The sequence below is a fragment of the Oryzias latipes genome, chromosome 23 (assembly GCF_053564925.1).
Source record: "Oryzias latipes strain Hd-rR chromosome 23, Olatipes_Hd-rR_3.1".
NCBI classification, from domain to species: domain Eukaryota; kingdom Metazoa; phylum Chordata; class Actinopteri; order Beloniformes; family Adrianichthyidae; genus Oryzias; species Oryzias latipes.
In genome coordinates, this window is record NC_136259.1 from 17,280,516 (window position 1) to 17,299,156 (window position 18,641).

The 18,641-nt window shown below is 39.2% G+C and overlaps 1 protein-coding gene across 7 annotated transcripts; it reads right to left on the reverse strand.

Moving 5' to 3' along the window:
- Window positions 1–1,725: 1,725 nt before the first annotated feature.
- nrf1 (nuclear respiratory factor 1) lies at window positions 1,726–14,760 on the reverse strand. Of its 7 annotated transcripts, none has more exons than XM_020714199.2 (12): window positions 14,623–14,760; window positions 11,828–11,939; window positions 11,510–11,654; window positions 11,104–11,218; window positions 10,905–11,031; window positions 10,597–10,737; window positions 8,346–8,504; window positions 7,596–7,811; window positions 7,412–7,510; window positions 7,135–7,283; window positions 4,964–5,085; window positions 1,726–2,778 (listed from the first exon to the last, which is right to left on the reverse strand). In XM_020714199.2, the coding sequence occupies exons 2-12, from the start codon at window positions 11,894–11,896 to the stop codon at window positions 2,618–2,620; spliced, it is 1,503 nt and encodes a 500-aa protein (XP_020569858.1). In that variant the 5' UTR covers window positions 11,897–11,939; window positions 14,623–14,760; the 3' UTR covers window positions 1,726–2,617. The 7 variants fall into 7 exon arrangements, with proteins under 7 accessions (XP_020569858.1, XP_011489429.1, XP_078798396.1 ...); XM_011491127.4 differs by having other exon boundaries at window positions 7,135–7,292; XM_078942270.1 differs by having other exon boundaries at window positions 14,121–14,655.
- Window positions 14,761–18,641: the final 3,881 nt, after the last annotated feature.

An 18,641-nucleotide genomic window follows, 5' to 3' on the forward strand; every position in this document is an offset into this window, starting at 1 on the left:
CAAACGTGTGTAATAAATAAACCAAATTTAGTCGTCAATATGAAGTGATATATATGACAACATACTGCAAACAAAACCTAAGTAGCAAATGAAAATATGAAAAACCTTTTTTTTTTTCAAAAAATATTTTTCAAGTTTGCAGTACAAATGTTTTCTCGTGTTGTGTCTCATCTTACTTTCTTGAGTTTTCTTGATTATGCGTTTACAAGTTTCCTTTCCAGCGTTTTGTTTGCAATGTGTTGGCATAAATCACTTCATAGAAAGCAAGATGAGACACAACACATGTAAAAACATTTGTGTTGCAGATGAAAATTTTTTTTTTTATCCTTTGTGCTATCCTAGGCACTTTACCATTGGGAGTCGGGTCATCTAGACCCACTAGACAGTGCTCTGAACCTTTTTTCCTCAATGATTTGTGATCTTCACTGGTGTCCATGGATTACATGAAATCTTTCCACCTTTATCCACCTTTGTCATGGTAGGGAGAACACGTCAATGTACGGGTGGGGTCATCTAAGATAACACAAGGGTTAAAGTAAAAAAAAAAGGTTTTGAAACAGCAAAAATAAATATGAAACCAAAAAAGAAAGTTTTTAAAAAATATTTATTGTTTTCATTTGCTACTTAGAAAGTTTTGTGGTATGTGGTGGCAAAAATATCACTTCATAAATTAATTTTAATCTGGATAGTTACTACGGTGGTGATTTGCTGAATCTACAATATGCTAAATATTAGAACAATCAGGTAGTTACTAACGATAAATTAAATATATCTAAAATAAAAAAAATTTGAATGAGAATTTAAAAAAGTCATAAGGGAAAATCAATCCCTTAGAAAGATGACTTAGACCAAACACTGGGATGTGTAAATAACACAAACCTTGAATGAGAACTAAATTCATGGAAATGAATTTTTCCATCATAAACTCAGAGGTTCAGATATAGAATAGCTGCAGGGATGATATGAAATATTGTCTGTCCTTTAAAAAAATTAAAGCAATTATAAAATTTGGAATCATTTTGGTATTTATTTCCTCAATTTGAGCCTCTTTATTGTCAAATGACTTTTTGCACATTCCAGACAAATGTATGTTTTGCATATAATATTTTGGGAAGACTTGTTTATTGTATCTTCTTTTGCACTGATATTGTGACTGTTTCAATCTCATTGCACATGCAGACAGTGACAATGAAGGCATATCTTATCATAACCCTTGTGCTATCCTAGGCACTTTACCATTGGGAGTTGGGTCATCTAGACCCACTGGACAGTGCTCTGAACCTTTTTTCTTCAATGATTTGTGATCTTCACTGGTGTCCATGGATTACATGAAATCTTTCCACCTTTATCATGGTAGGGAGAACACGTCAAAGTAAGGGTGGGGTCATCTAAGATAACACAAGGGTTAAAAGATGATATAGTAATAAGATGACTCATTGATGTGTATTTTTTAATTGATTGCTTTCAGTGTTTGTTCCTAGTTTTTTGCAATTCTATAGAAATTTTTGCATCAATTTAACTTTAGATTGAATTTTAAAAATGTCTTGAACTCGCCAAGTAGTAAAACTTCATCCGAAGCCCTTTTTAAACCTGTAATGTTATTCATTGTTACACTTCTGTTTATTCTTTATCAGTTGGAAATAAAAAAAAAATCAAACCTGACAGATGCCACAGTTCCCACCGAATCAAATGCCTAATAGTAGCCGAGTGAAAAGGAACAGCAGAGACATTTCTGGACTTTATTTTTTCAAATACACAAACGGGAATGAAAGCTAAACCGACTGTAACAGCTGCATCAGTTTTGGCAAGCAATGTTGTTTCCGCTGAAAATGCTCATTAGCTTGGCTAACGCTGCACTTCCTGTCCATGTGCAACTTCCTGTCATGTACAAAATGATGTATACTGGTTGTAAGTGACATACAAAGGAGTTAATAAAAAAAAATAAACACTTAATGGGGTGCTCCTCCATCCATGCAGTATAAATAAACATCTGACAAAGACTGCTCCAATAGGTATTCTAAGCAAAACAGCAGTAGACAACACCTTGATGTACATCCTGAGTCAGCGAGTTTGGCATGTGTTTGGACTACAGCAGATGAGACCAAAACGATTATTTTTGATGTTTTATACCAACTGGGAGTGTCGACAGCACACGTGCTGAAAATTAAGTGAGAACAGTTTCTAATTATGGGAAAAGACTAAAGAGCAAAACGAGTTTTAAATGCATCCTAAAACGGAATAGTCATACACATCAAAAGGTACAAAAAAATATCGATCATTTATACACTTTGACATTTCGTGGCTTTCCTCCCATGTGTTTTGGTTTGTTTTAAGTATGGGCTATTTGCAAAAAACAAAAAAAAATATAAATACTAAACAGGCAACATGAAAGATCTTTAAAAAATATGAAGCTTAATGACACACACAGCCAAAATCAATATCTTTACATAGTAAACACAATGCAACAATCATTCACTTTCATTTCCCCTGCATATGTACATTTAAAAATATATTTAACATTGTACACAATGTGAAGTCTTGGAAAACATGAGAGGGAAACAAGTCTCCAAGGTGGCCATTCAGTGCTTTCTACTATTTTTTTTTAAGGTCCATAGTGTCATTGCTCCAGGGTCACAACCTCCACTGCCTGGCCGTCTAGTGTGACAGTGTTATCTATGCGTGTGGCGACAGGTGCCATGGCAACCTGGACGGGCCGGTTACCCTGGGCGAGGCTGGTGACTACGGTCTGGTACATGCTGACCGGGATCTGGACGAGACCTGAGGAAAAGACAGGAACATCCAGTTAAATTGAGCCCAAAGGCTTTTTGCTTGTTTTTTTAGGATGGTTCTAGAGGCCCGCACAATCCAGGTGTGTGTTCACGACAGAAGCAGCCCTGTCTCATGGACGCCATTTCTGAACAACAGTCCGATTGAGGATCTGAGGCTCGCTTCCCCCCCCCCGCTCCCAGCTGTGCTGGAGGAGATTATTGCTGCAGTCACGTGGGCCTCAGCCCCACCCAGCAAGCTGTCACTGTGTCACAGGCAAGCAAGAAGGTCAGTGCGGGCTCATGTCCCTCTTTTAAATATTAAAGTCTTTCTCAGCCCTCGAGGTTTCAAAGTGGTCATTTTAAAAAAAATAAAAAACAGCAGTTATGGAATCCATCCCACTGTGAACACAGAACAGTAATCAGCCAACCAAACAAGCATTTGTTTTTCAATCAAACTGACTAGAGGAAAAATTTGTTCTTGTTTTTAATGACAATGATGTCAGTGAATAATAATAATTAATTAATAATGATCATTAATAATAATAATTGAACCACAGCCCTTTTAAAATCTGATCAGTTGGATTATTTAATCAGTGTGCACAATTAAAATTAAACAGATCAATGATTAGTCTATTCATTGGTTTTGGAACCAGCCAGGAATTTAACAACCCCCCTAGTGGCTGCTTGATGAACTGACCTGGATCCATTTCCCTAGTTTTTTACAGTCCATCTTACACATCCAACACGCTGAGCTGGGTTTGTGTCACTTTGTTGGTGGAGATCAGTGAATGCAGACTAAGTGATGCATTTCATTCAGTTCTAATGACAGTGATAGGTCGAGGTCATGAGTTTTGCTCTTTTGATGAAGACTGACACTGTGCATTATGATACCTGCATATACCAGATAAGAGTGTTAAAGTGAAGAAGCTGAACAAATGAAACTTTATTAATAAAAATCTTAACGACCTATTCTGATGAAAATGGTGTTTTTGAGTTCATTTTTCTGATGACAGAGAACATATATAAAGAAATTTAAGGTCAACGTTGCATTTCTGAGTATTTTGTTTCATTCATCGCGAATCAGGAGCAGATGAAAAAATTCTGTTGCTCTGCAGAAACTGTGCTCTATCTAGAAACCACACAGGTTTTTTTGATTTTGGCTAATCATAATCAAAAGACCACAGGGGAGGCCTTTACAATAGATCAGAAGATGATCGGCGTGGGACTTTAAATGGTCACATGGTTATGTGAAGCCTATCCTTTCTAACGCGTCATACCTGCAGACACCTCACTAGTTATTCTTACACAGATTGTATTTCACTGATATCAAGAAGCAACATACATCTTTAAAACTATTAGGGATGCATTGGTGTGACAAAGCTGTGTTTGGTGTTTTAATGTCTTAATTGTTAACATTTCTCTTCTTTTGGTAACATCCACTTTCAACCACGTTTGCTGTGTTACAAACTGTTCCCTGTTGGATTCTATAGTTGTTTTTATCCAAATGGTTTTATTTAACTTATTTTTCACTAATTACTAATATCAATATGAATGATTTGTTCGTTTTTTCATAAAATGTGTATGAAGACCTGTATAATAGACAGTCTCTGGACTAGCTTCCTTTGCATTTGCTGTTAATAAGTCAACACAAGATAAAAGCTTCAAGTGAAACCCAGGTTTGTGCGTCAGTTACAGACCACGACCTGCAGATTAAAGGCAGATTAGAAGAAAGCCCATCTTGTCAAACGGATGTGTAGTCTCACACATAAATCTCTACTCATTGAAGACATTTCAAACCTCAAATTAGGGACTTTAACAGCCTCTAACTTTGTGTCTCTGGTTAGCATGTCGCAGCTTCACGTCTGATTCTGAAAATTAATTAATTAAATTTAAAAAAAGTGGAACGACAAAGTGCGCACTGGATTAGGCGGGTCATTTATTAGCAACATATTAAAAGAAGGGAGTTCTGCCACAAAGTGCACACGGACTAAAACACACCATCTGTCACATCAGCACAGAGTGGATTAGAAAGGGGGCTCAGAGGTCTAACAGCACTGTCAATGATGGGGAGATTATACCAGGTCAGACTAATTTGAAAAACCAGTGAGCAGTAACACAGGGGAACAAACAAAATGCATCCTGAACCATGAATGGAGGGGTGTTGTTGTTGGCTCGTGTTTGTGACTTTCATCTACCTGTTGCATCTTGAACCCCCGCGAGAGCTCCGACGGCGGCGGCCGTCTCCGCCAGCACGATCTGCCCCCCTCCTTGAAGGGTGGCTTCCGCCAACGTCGCTACAGCATGGGCTGCTGCCTCACTGCAACACAGTTTTGGATGCAAAATAAGTTGAAAGAAAACACTTGAAAACGGGAATCTTGTGGCCCAAAGCCTAAAAGCTGCCTCACAGGTCCAGTCTGCCTGCAAAGACGGGCGTTATTAGGGAGATGTGGGGTGAAGCGGGAGGCCTGTGTGAGCCGTAAGAGGCTTTTCTAGGCCGGACTTACAGAGAATCTGTCACATCTCCCCAAAGGCCAGGTGCTGTGGGCCTAACGAAGCAGTTTTATTAACCAGATCTACCCAGTGGAATTACCCCGGGCTTATTACCACTGAAGCTTCAATATGAACCCAAGGAAGAGTTCACAGCTTGCTTGAAAAATCATACCAGACAGAAACTAAGGAGGATTTGATTGTAATAACATGATTAATAGTTTTTTGCAGATGATCAAACAAATCCCCCCTAAAACAATGTAAAGGTTGTTTTTTTTTTTAGCACTTATTGTACAGATTGACAGTGTTATGAAAATGCATTCTTTTTATGTTGTAGAAAAGAAACAATAGACGGAGAGAAAGAAAGACGCTCAGCTCCCTTGTGCAGCGGGAAAACGAACAAAATGTTCCAACGCCAGGGCATCAGAGTATCGGTGCAGAAGTAAACAGGAGCAGGGGAGGAGAAAAAGAAGCAAGACTCAGGTGGGTGCATGTAACAAGCCCCGATGGGACATACCAATACACATCTGAAATGATTGCCATGACAGTACTGAGGAGAAACACCACCAAACACCTCAGTGCAAATGTTAGTTCAGCACAGTATATTTGATATTGGAGCACTTGTTACAGGTTGCCATGTTTAACTGTAATTTAAAGATTACCAACAAAGGGGGTCATCACTTGCAATGCTGTTTTGCAACCATGCACTACAGATTCTTCATCTAGTATAAACTGTCCTCTTTGCTTTAACACTTAGCTAGATATCACACCTTGCCCTCTTTTTTTGCCACAAAGCCATGATCTGCAGCATTCGGATGTAAAGGCAGAATGTCTCAACTGAACAGCATCGGCCTTTTCTGTCAAAGCAACGCCCCTCAACACGTTAATGATCTTAAAGACTAGGTCAGCACGATATGAAGAAAACTCGCGATATGCGATATTAGTAATTAATATTGCGATAACGATATAATTTGCGGTATATAAACAATTAGCAAAACAACCAAAAATATTATTCCCATTCCATTACACAACAGCTTAAAAATTATACTCCAAATGACCCTTGTTGACATAGGAGGCGAACATACAACATAATAGGGCGCCATCTGATTAGTTAACAACGTGAAGGGGTCCATCTGATTGGTCAAATGCAGAAAGGGATTCTTTCAATCCATTAAACACTTCAAGCTGCCATAAGATTGTTTGGCCACATCTAAGGTAACCAACTTATTGCAAATTTGCTGTCTTTTGCGATATGCATATTGCACAGCTTGATATTGCGATAACAATAAATTTGCGGTATATTGTGCAGGCCTATTAAAGACCCACTCTGATCATCTTCTGAGCCCTTTTAAAAGTGTTTTTAGTGGTCTTTTAACTATGGTTATGCAGTTTATTTTGCCGAAACAAAGCCCGCCCTCTCTTCCCGTCACTCATAACTGGAGAGCTCTCCGTTTACACTAGCCTACGGCCCCTCACTCCCCCAACCTAACATTAGCGCTGCAGATGATCAGAGCTACCCAGCTGCTTAAGACGTACGTGGATCTATTCGTCTGCAAGTGGGTGCATCGGAATGGAGCGGAGCAGTGTATTTTCTACACAACAAACGTTTTCCAACAGCATTTTTTCGTCTGTTCCTGATTCACAACAAATTGCATAAAAATGACTCAGAAATGCAATTTTACGCTTTGATTTCTTTATACATGTCCTCCATCATGTGAAAAATGCCACAAGAACATGTTAAAAACATAATTTTCATCAAAGTGGGTCTTTAGGATGTGCTACAAGAGTGTTATATTAGGAGTTTACTTGCGAGGCACCTTTGGAGCCAAATTTTAAATAGCAGAGACAGCCTCCCAGCATCAACGTTTCTCTGAGTCACCTGTTGAGCGCCATAGTGACTGTGGCTCCAGACTGCATATCCTGACTGGCAGCGACTGCAGCTTCAGCCAGCGATGCTACCGCCTGCGTGGCCTCGGACGCTTGAGTCGTTTGGATTGTCATCTCTCCGCCTTGTAGAGTGGCCCAGTTCTGTTCCACCTCAACGAAAGAGCACAAGTGCACAGACGCGCTATTAAGGAGAATGTACGGTGTACGCGATGAAAGAAGACGGTGTAAGAAGACATTCAGAGTCCTGATTGACAGTATGAGGGTGTTACCTCTCCATCAGTAACAGTTGAGTAGTTAACCTGTGCCACTGTAACACCAGGAAGCTCTGAGGCATCTGCGAGAGTAGCAACTGTATGACCCGTGCCGACCTGACGGAAACAGAGAAAACCCCAGATGTCAGACAAACCTTTGCAAACTTACTGTGCGGACGACTGTGCAGCGACTAAAAGGCACCTGGATTAGAGACACCGTTCCGTCGGGGTTGTTGATGGTCTGTACAACGGTTTGTGAGGGCACAAGGTGAGCTATGCTCTGCGCCGTGGTTAGGTGGTGCTGTGTGGTGGCTGTCGTGGGAACCTGCTGATCTTCGAAAGCGTAGAGGAGATCTTCACGGCCGTGCTGTTTATAGCAGTTCTTCACTATTGTCCGCAGTGCTTGAGTCCAAGACACCTGAAGAGGAACAGGCAACTGCATCAGTGACGTGCATGTTATGCAGATCACGTTAAGTTGTTTTAACATTTTTATCTTCACCCAACTAAGCTCTAACATGAAATTCTACAGCCAAAATGTTTGAAAAGAGATGTCTCCTTTAGTGTTTTGTTATCAAAATGAATTATCTGCCACTATTTTAAAGAAGCATCCCATTGCCTTAAGGACCCTGTCCAATGAAAATTGTGTTTTTAACATGTTCTTGTTGTATTTTTGATGATGGAGGAGAAAGAAATAAGCTCAAAATGACACTTCTGAGTATTTCATGATTCTAATTGTAGTGAATCAGGAGCAGACGAAAAAAATGCAGTTTGAAAATGAGCATATTTGTGACAATATATATCTTTTAATCATAATTAAAAGAGCACTAGGAATGCATTTGAAATAGATCAAAAGATGATCGGAGTGGGACTTTTATCATTTCTTTCAAAGTCAGATCAAACAACAGAATAACTGTGATGATGTGGACTCGTTATCTTAGTTTGTGGTTCTTACCCTCTGTTTCTGCTCTTCTGTGCGGACATCGCTGCGAACATTGGCCCACGGGATATCCTCAGGCCACCACACTGGCTTGCAGCTCTCCTTACCCCAGCCGGGCTTCCCTCTGCCTGTGGAGTACTTCAGCATCTCTGGGATGAACGCTCGCAGTTGGGCCTAAAGAAAAAAAAACATGAGATGTTGGAGCTGGCAAACATTTGGAGAGTCAGTCTGACACATATATGAGAGCAGACGCCCTTGAGCAGGCAGGCAGGCAGGAGACGTGTATTGATCCGACACCTGCTGCCTGCTGCTGAGGTAATGAAGAGCTGCAAATAGAAACAAGCTTTCTAAAAAGGAGAACGTGCTTATTAGGGGGCAAATCTATGGCTGTGGCTCCAGCCTGATGAGTCAGACAGACACTGCCGGCTCCTTGGCGGGGCCTTCTTTAGAAGCCCCGTCCCAGACAAACAATCAATGCAGATGTTTGAGAACCAAGAAGGAATGACAAAAGGTATAATTAGCCTCAAATTGAATTAAAGAAAAGTATAATATGGATCTAATCATGTTATGATGATTTTTTTTTTTTATTTTGTCTTGGAATAAAAATTGAGCCTTTCAAATACTTTAAACAACAACAATGTTAGATTTTTAGTTTTCCTTTAAACTAATCTCCCTTTTGCATCTTACACAGATATATCGTCAAAATTCCTAACTTGCTGTGGTTGGGTTTAGTGCCAATGTCCTCAGAGTGTCCTGGTAATATGCAAGCATCACTGGGGGATTATATTGCACAAGAAGGCACTGCAGCGTCTGCCTACCTTGACATCACAAGCTAAATTTGGTTCTGAGAGAAATAAATCCCTCCCTCCTCCCTTTTATGCCTTCTGTACTAATGCACAGTTACAAGAGGTATATCTGGGCGATTTTGCAAATCAGTTAAACATTTCATGCTTACAAAATAAAAAAAGAAAAAAAAATGGTCATGGTTGATCACAAAAAGGCTCTGCAAAGCAAAGAACGCATCTGGTGGCTGCAGTGGAAGAGCTCCACCTCAGCAAACAGTGGGATTGCAACTTGGATTAGCCTCAGACAAGGATTTAGCAGCAAAGGGATTCTTGCATTTCCACCTGTGGGTGATGAGGATGCATGTGCGCGAGGCCAGATGGCCTAATTACAGTGACTAGTTAGTTAAGTGGCATGTTGCCCTCATGTTGAACACCCCCCTACCAACACTAATCCTCAAAACAGTGGTCCAATCAGGTTTTAGGAAGACAGCCATGCTGCTGGGTCCTTCAACTTAACAAAGCTGGGGGGTAATTATGAGCTCAGCCCAGAGCCGGCATCACCTGCTACAGATGCTCCGTTTATCTGATGGGACGGGGCTTGTCTGTGCACTGAAAGGGCCTTTTAAGATACTTCCTTTGATATGGCAATCTATTTTTTTTTGTGGATAAACTCCATGCAACTATTCTCAAAGATGAAAACAATTTTTCTATTATTAACTCATCAAGCTGTACCACTCCACCTGGCTTTGGCACGCTGAGCGAAGCAACAGGTTACTCGTGATAATCTCATACTACAACCTTTAGAAAAACAAACACCTACGAGCGACAGCCCAGCGAGGATTAATCTGGCCTGTGATTCGCTGGCCTGTTCCCTGGCTGTGGACCGGGGCCCCTGAGGGACACAATCATGCTGGCTACTCTGATGGTGATCAACAGAGTGCGTCAGCAGCATGGGGATGGCAGGGTAAACAAGCTGGGCTCCCCTGACTCGGGCTGCCGGGGTTGCTAGTGCTAGAGTTACACGGGAAATGAGGAAAGAGCGTGAACGGTTGGATGTAGGTCAGATCACACCGTTCAGCCCCTTTGTTGTTTTTAGCCAAGACTCACAACAAAACCACAAAAACCATTTAAATGACATATCGTCAAGAACCCCAAACTTGAAGCTTTAAGGACACTTGTGTCTTCTCTAGGAGTCTAACCGTTTTTACGGATCAGGAACAACTTGGATCTAGTTTCCATCTTAAAAACACAAGAAACAGTGTCTTACTACATGTGATAGAAGCAAAAAGACACTTGACCTTGAGATATACTCATATCTAGTTAGCTAAGCTCCTGTTTATGCAACATCCAAGATGTTGAACACAATTTTCCTTTTAGCTGCTTGTTGTCAGCTGGCGCCCTCTGCTGGACATGTTAACTTTGAACACAAGAGAGCAGCGAAGTGCAAGATTTCTGTTGGGAAAGTGTGCTCCTTAGCTCACCTGTGTCATCTTATCCACAGACACAGGGATGCCATCAATGGTGAGGGGGGGCAGCTCCGAGGCCAGCTCTCCACCGGCCGGGGCGTGCTCCGCCAACGCGCTCTCCAGATCCTCCAACAACATGCCCTTGTACTTTCTCACCTGGACACCAAAACAAGAGTGCTCCATTAAAAACTCGTGTGAAGTGACACAAATTAGTTTACAAATTATAGGAAGAAAAGCTGATTGTTTGAAAAGAGAAATTAGGATTCAAAAGACAAAAATTAGAAAAGCATAGGATGAAATGCTGCATGGATACGTTTACCTACCACATTCTCCAGAGGAGCAGCACCAAACACTTTAAAAACAGGGTTTGGTTTGGAGGGAGAGATGCACAGCACTATGGCTTGTTGGCCTACTCTGGTTGTATACTCATCCAGCGTGGCTCGCAGTTTTCTGCAAAACAGAAAGGATCTTTCTTTTCGTAAATCGAAGAAAACGCACAAGACAGACTGTGAGACAACGTACCTGAGCAGACGGGTTTGCTGCCTTTTGCGAATGGAAGGGTTGGATTCAAAGATATGAGGTCGTTTTCTTTTCTTACCAGTTGCCACAGCAGCAGCGGCTGCCATGCCTACTGGACCTAAAGAGGAAAGTGACAAGGACAGGTTAGCAATAATTTGAGACTGTGACTTTAGTTTCTTTGTATGCATCATTTTACTTTTTTATGTCCTATTGGCATTTTTTCCCCTTCACTAAAATTTAATTTTAACACGAACCAGACTATTTTAGGCAAAGGAAATCACAAAAATATGCAATGCAATGGCACCACCTACTGTTCAGCTTAGAGCATTACATTAACTAAGAGTGGTTTCAGTCATCTTGTTGCATCCAATAGTTAAACCAAAATCATCCAGGTAAGGTTCTGACTCACCTGCAGCAGCCAGGTGAGCAGTAACTTCATCAGTACCAGCTGAGTTAAGGATGTCTGTGTCGTCATACGGGTCATCATCTGGCGAGGAGGATGAGTCTTCGTCTGCACTCATCATAGACGTATCTGTGTATGTGGCCACATGTACCTAAGCAGATAAAACTGGGTTACATTTCTAAACTATACATCCAGTCAAATTAGTAATGAGGTGCTAAATGTATGAAAATTCAATAAGCAACCGAAACAAACAGATTAAAGTAGGTGGAGAGACTTTTTGTCTTTGTCAAAGTTAGGTTCTAGTGATAAGTGCACTTGCTGGACCTGTTGGCTGACGGCGCTCGCCTCGATCGTGGTCATGTGTTCTGTCTGGTGAACGGCGTGATCCTCCATTTTCAGCCACCTGGTCTACGCACCTAGGTCCACAGATGAAGTACTGCAAAGAGAATAATGTGTTTTCTATTGAGGCCGACTTTTCTAGACATTTAAATACAGAAAAAAAAAAAGGAAACTACTCCTTTAATTTGATTCACTACCAAAACATCAGTTAAAATCATATGTATCCTTATCATTAGATACATTAAATCTCATTTCAAAATTACCATTATTTTAACCAAACCAAAACATTGAGCTTAGAAACCCATCAGTAAGTAAAAATGTTTGACGTTATTGTCAAACAATTTTTGGCACATTTCATTGAGAGCTCACACCTCTAAACATCCTGCCACGGTGCGTCCTTAACGGAGGTGTGAACTTTGACTGCTTCATCTGAAATTGAAGAGTTTTCTGAATAATATTCGACATTTTCTTGCAGGACCCAATTTCAGCTAAGTCTTAAGGGTTTGAGAAGTTCACCTAGAACAAGTGAAAAGTATGTTCTGCCCCGTTTATTAATACTTGATTCATTGATGAATTAAAGAAAGATGGATTTGACCATCTCACTGCCATACTCTGAAAACCGATGAACCTTTTAAACTCCTTTCCAAATGGTGCAAGTTTCCTAGAGAATCTGCACTGACAAATATCTTTAAAACTGTTTGACATTTACTGTTTTCTGCTAATTTAGCATCTTAAGGCAATAAAGTTAAAAAAAAATTGGTATTGTTGGTATCAGTAACTCCTCTTGATCTGTTGATGGTGTCATTTTTTTCTCTGCAGTAAATTCAATCTAGAAGAACCTAAATCAGCAAACTGTCCCACTTCACCTTGATTGACGTTTTCAATATTTTGTGGGCAGCAGCTTTACATCTTATAAAATACTGTAAGGTTGAATTTGTTCTTCCTGCTTGTGCCTAATGGCTTGCTTATACAATGTAATTTACACCAAAAATAAAAAGAAAAATCGCTAGTTTATACTTTTTGGAAAACTTAGTAGGTCTTTACGTACGAAAAAAACAAAACACACCAAGGATTAATCTATATTTATTACAAAAGGAGACCAAAATTTAGAAATTAACAACCATTTTTTATTTGAAAAAAAGTTGTAGCAATCGTCACCTAAAAAATGACAACATCCGATGCAAAACCACCAAAGAATCCAGAATCAAATTAAATGTTCTCATTAAACTGATGGAACATTTCTAGCCAAAGGTTCTTGATTGGATAAAGAGTTGACTGTATGCTGAAGCATTTGACTTTGATGATCTACCATGAAACAAATGTCACTAAATGCAATGTAGCGAATTTCCTGAATGTAAACCGCAATACAGGTGACAAAAATATGTGTACTATGGTGGATTTCCCTGCCTGTGCTTCAGCAGAAACTCTCATGCCTGTTTTGAATTAAAAAACAAGCTTGCATTTGGTTTGCAATGATTTTTATTTTCATGGCATATAAAGATGGAACATTCAAAAACCGTAAACAGAGGAAGCAAATAGAATTTACAGAACTAAAGCTTATTTTACTGCTCTTGAAAAATCTTTGCAAAATATAGTCATGGCCAATATTACATAAATTATAGTTGCTACTAAGATGTTTATAATAGTAATTTGCATATTTTTGTATCATTTTCAAAACTTTTGACCATGACTGTACATTTAATGTAATGTTCTTGGCCAATATACAGATTATAGAATACATTACAAATATTTTCAAACCAATAAGACTAAAAATGTGGTTATACTTTATCCTTTAATACTACATAAAAAGCCTTTAATTGGTCAAATATTGACTGATGACTTAAGTGCATAAGTAAACTAAATAGTTATTACAATACGGAGAGGTAAAAGTTGTTAGTTAATGTACAAAATACTGTATTACACTGTTCACACAAAGTATTTTTCCCTCCTTTGTTCGTTCATCTTTGAGTTAGTGTTAGAAAAACGAAACGATACAATTTTAAATGAGAATATAGTATACATTTAATATCTGAACAAATTCGATTCAAAATCTTGCTATAATTACTGGTTACCAGGGGGGAAATCGCTTTCCATGGAGAATTATTAATATAATGAATAGCAGCACTAGCAATATCATGTACAGTAAGGAAACACAATGAGAAGTAGGCTGAATTTAATGCGAATTTCGTAGCATTGGCAGTAAAATGTTCTATAAAACAATATAAGAAAAATAGCGGACCACGGAAATAAAGTGACTCGAATGTCAAACGTAACTTACAGTAAGGTAATATTAGCCGACCTGCCGGTAGGTATTCGACGTCTCCAAAACTACGCTAAGCTAGCAATGTCCTACAATCGGCTAAATAGCTCCTCAGCTAACGTTTCGGTAAATACTCTGTCTGAGAATTTAAATCATGAATTAAACTTCATGTTTACAAGAGCGGCGTCTTCTCGGTGCAAACAACAACGATTCGTGAGTGCACGAGTAACGTAGACTGTAGGAACGCAGCACCTAGCATAAAACCCGCGCAATATATGAAACAAAACATACGCTATGACAGGCCCAGCGGCCTGCAGCTCATCTCCACCTATCACCCTCTCTACGAGCTTATTGTCGAAACCCGCCATCAAAATGTTTTCCATAAAAACATTGCTAAGTGGAAATTCACGTTCGAGTCAACATCAAAACAATCCGCATCGTACGCCCCAGCGCTGCCGGGTTCTATGGTGCGGCTGCGCCGGGGCTAAAATAAATGGAGATTGCGCGGTAGGGCACTAACCTCAGAGCGGCTGCGCTACTTCGGGCCTGCGCCGTACAACGGGGATGGAACCGAGCCTTAATGGAGGAGGGAAGGGAGCCAGCACTAAACACACAACTCCACTAGTGATGCCTTCAGGTTCATCTCACAAGTTTACCGATCTCAAAAAGGCAAATGCCGTGTCCAAAACACACGAGTAAACGGCTACATATCAGTTACCATAATAGATAAAGTAAGGTCATATTCAACAAAAATATTTGTAATTTAATTTAGTGTCTTATTTTTGTTTAATCGGATCAAATTGATTAATCATTTAAAATTATTAATTTTAATGTAATAAAAGAGTTGATGCAAAGAAAACCTCTAACGTACTAGAATGTATTTATATTTGGTAAAATAATAGAAAAAAGGAAAAAATTCGAATATGATAACAGGCGAACTATAAAGACAACATAAAAAAATCGCACAAACAGACAAATTTAGGTATGTCGCATGCTTCTTCCTGACTAAATAATAGATTTTGACATTTAAAATGTAGGCGATTTGAGTTGGTGTATTTAATCGAAGTTGTTCAGCTATTTGTAGTCCATTTCGCCGAAGCGCGGTTCAAGAAAATCCATTTTATCCACAGTCAGTGAACGCCGTATGTAGATCGAGTTAACCACGCCCCCTTTGCGCGTGACGCGACTACTTTTTTTCCAGTTCAAACTATTACCCGGGTAAATTTTGAGCCAAGTTTTAAAATACCCCTAACTAACGTGTAAGATAAATTTAGGACTCATGTTTTTGGACAACCTAAGCACATGTTGGAATGCTTTCAAATGTTTGTACTTTACTCTTTTTTTTTTGCATAAAATTAAATTATAATTGAATTGCATGTACTTTTGGTTTGACAACATTCATAAATATAAAGATTTTATTGTAAAATACATTTTTACATGAACGTTTTAAGCTAAAAGTATGTAAGATTAATTATGTAAAAGTAAAAAAATATATATTTTTTGCAAACTATCTTTAAGGACAAAATTATAAGCAATATAAGCATCATTTATGTTCTTAAACTGAGCCTTTGTAAAAGGACGGCCTAAAGTATAGGCTACATTAGAAATATGATAACATATTTGTAATTTATTCAATTCAATTTTCCCACTTAGTTTAAATTCCAATAAAATATAAATAATAATGCACTCTGCTGATATCAGTACACTTGACCTACCTAGTTTTAACACATACAGCCCTGAAGGAACTTGTAATGATCCACAGCTGGTAATCTGAGGCCTGACTGAGGATATGTGTTGAAAGCACAATGGGGTAAATCAGATACATTTCAAAACAGATTAAAAAATAGGGGAATCAGGATAATTATTTCTACAGCTTCAATGCAAAACCTCAAGAGGGCAGCATTGCATTGAAAATTCGAGCTTCACATTTTAAGTTCTTGAAATTCATTCCTATTGAGTTTGTTGTAAAACTGCATTTTTTTCACCTGTGCAATGTACCTAAGATCAGAAATATATGATCTAAAAGTGATGCTGGAAAAACTCATCCATGCATTTGTCGCGTCCAGACTGGATTACTGTAACTCTGTGATAGCAGCGTGCCCTGAAAGTTCCCTACAAAAAGTCTTGTTCAAAATGCAGCAGCAAGATTGTTAGCAGGAACTAGCATAAGAGAACACATCACTCCTGTGTTACCTTCACTTCACTGGCTCCCTGTTGAATTTAAAATTAAGTTCAAAATCCCCCTGCTAACCCATAAGGCCTCAAATGATATGACTCCATCTTATAGTAAAGATCTCATGGTTCCTTACCCACCAAACAGAACACTTCACTCACAAAATGTAGGACTGCTTTTGGTTCCTAGAATTTCTAAAAGAACAGTTGGAGGTAGGGCCTTTAGCCACCAAGCCCCTGTTTTATGGAATAAGCTCCCAGCTCATGTAAGAGAGGCCGACACGGTTTCTACATTCAAAGTTAGGCTTAAAACATTCCTCTTTGGACAGGCTTATTGCCGAGCTAGTAATCAGAGAATATTTAGCTTACTATTAACATGTTTGAACTAAACGTAATAACAATAACGATTAATTGATAAAAGGATGCTAGAAGGTAGAAGTTGGGGAAAGTATGGGGCACTGGGGTTCTGTCCTCTATTCTCATTCACTTCTCTCCTCCTCTCCTCTATTCTTGTTCATTTATTTATCATTTACTTCTCCATGCATCTGTTTGGTGTAGTGCGATTCTGTTCTTCTTTCCCACTCCCCTCTGGGGGAGCGGGAGTGAGTCCAGATTCCAGTTGGCTTGTCTGTGCTCCTGTACTTGGCTGTGAATCCTGCCTCTGGCTCGTCTCGCGCCATCAGCCGTCCTCCAACTCATCTGGATGAAGCTCATCTGCTGGACTATTTAAACATGTAGTTGTAGAATTAGATAAGATAATTCTTCTCTAAGTGTTCTGGTACATCACCTGTATGTCCTGGGAGAGGAGCCCTCCCTCCGTTTTATTTTTAGCAGTTTTTCCTTATCCCGAAGGAGGGTCTAAGGGCAGGGATGCCAAGTTTAGTTTAATCTGTTTAGTTAGTTTAGTTTAGAATTTACCTATTGAATTCTATGACTTCATTTTCTTTATGATTTCATGTTTAATATACAATTACCGGGATAAGGCCCATTTAGATGGCTACTGTAATATTGGGCTACATAAATAAAATAAAATTGAACTGAATTGAGGTGTGAGTATGCTGCTTTATGCAGGTTTCTTAGCATGTTTTCAATATCGTCACCTTCTTAAAATAATTGCCTAAGTCATTTTTTGACAAAAAATGATCTTTTTCCCCTAAATCCTCTCATCCTGATGCTGGCCACCTCTGGTAAAGTGCCTACATCTTCAGTTAAACAGAACATGCCATTTAACTCCTTTAGTATAATAGCCTATGTCAAGAGTGTGACTTAGGCAGTTTTATTTTGCCTAAGTCACAAGTCAATGTGATGCAATTTTATAAGCATTTCATAATGGCTGCTGATTCAAGAAATAGAATGTTTTTTTCAGATTTTGAGGTCATTTTCATAATTCATGGCTCCTTCCATATTGGTAGGTAAAAATGTTTACTATGCTATACACTAGGCTAAAAGTATCCCATAAGATTTTATAGCCTTATTTCATTTCAATAAGACTTGGTTGAGGGACCTGCCCAGTGTTGATTCACATTAAACTGCAGAAGCAGACCTACAAAGACTAGAAGTTCCTTTACCCAGGTACAACCATCTCCCAACTGCATTGTGAATACCAACAGAAGGCTACAACTTCTGGGGTGAGGGCTGTTGGAGTCCAATATTTCCCAATGTTTTCCATGAGAACTATTATGTATTTATCTTGAGAAAAGATCAGTGGGACTTTTGTGTTTCATTCCAATACGGGAATATTAGTAGGGATGTTTTTGACTCATGTGCCTCCAAGAAGATGAAGAGCGGCAAGAGAAGTCTCAGGACAAGGATTCTGCCAATAAAGAGAAGTCCGTTTGGACAATGAAACTTGTGCTACTGTGTTCAAAATCCCCAGCCAGCAGTCTATATTGCAAAACAAAACTGCAAGTCCATACCTTTACCCTTTTCAACTTAGGTTCAAAGAAGGCTACTGCTACATTTGAGACAAATCAGAAGGTGACATGTATGGTGAGGTATTTGCTCATCTTTAGTATTGTCATTTTGAAGGTGTGATCAAAGGCTATCCAGAACTCAAGGAGACCACAGTGTGAAGTGATGGTTGCCATTATCAGAATCCCAGTGCATGTGTGGCAAATGCATACTCTGATTTTGCAAGGAAATATGGGGTATTAACAACTCAGAAATACCTTGTTGCAGGTCTTACAAATGAAGTGTGACAGCATTGATAGTACTATTGAACAAAAAATAGTTAGCAGATATTTTCACCCCAAGAGATCATGTCATTATATTTCAGATTGCAAGTGTAACCTTTGTGTTATCCTAGGCACTTTAACATTGGGAGTTGGGTCATCTAGACCCACTAGACAGTGCGTTAAACCTTTTTTC

Excerpts from the sequence above, each read along its gene's own strand:
- nrf1 (XM_011491127.4), bottom strand. The coding sequence starts at position 11,896 with ATGGAGGATCACGCCGTTCACCAGACAGAACACATGACCACGATCGAG. Across the intron at positions 11,219-11,509 it reads TGCTCACCTGGCTGCTGCAG|GTCCAGTAGGCATGGCAGCC; the intron begins GTGAGTCAGAAC and ends TTTCCTCTTTAG. Across the intron at positions 7,511-7,595 it reads GAACGGTGTCTCTAATCCAG|GTCGGCACGGGTCATACAGT; the intron begins GTGCCTTTTAGT and ends TGTTTCCGTCAG.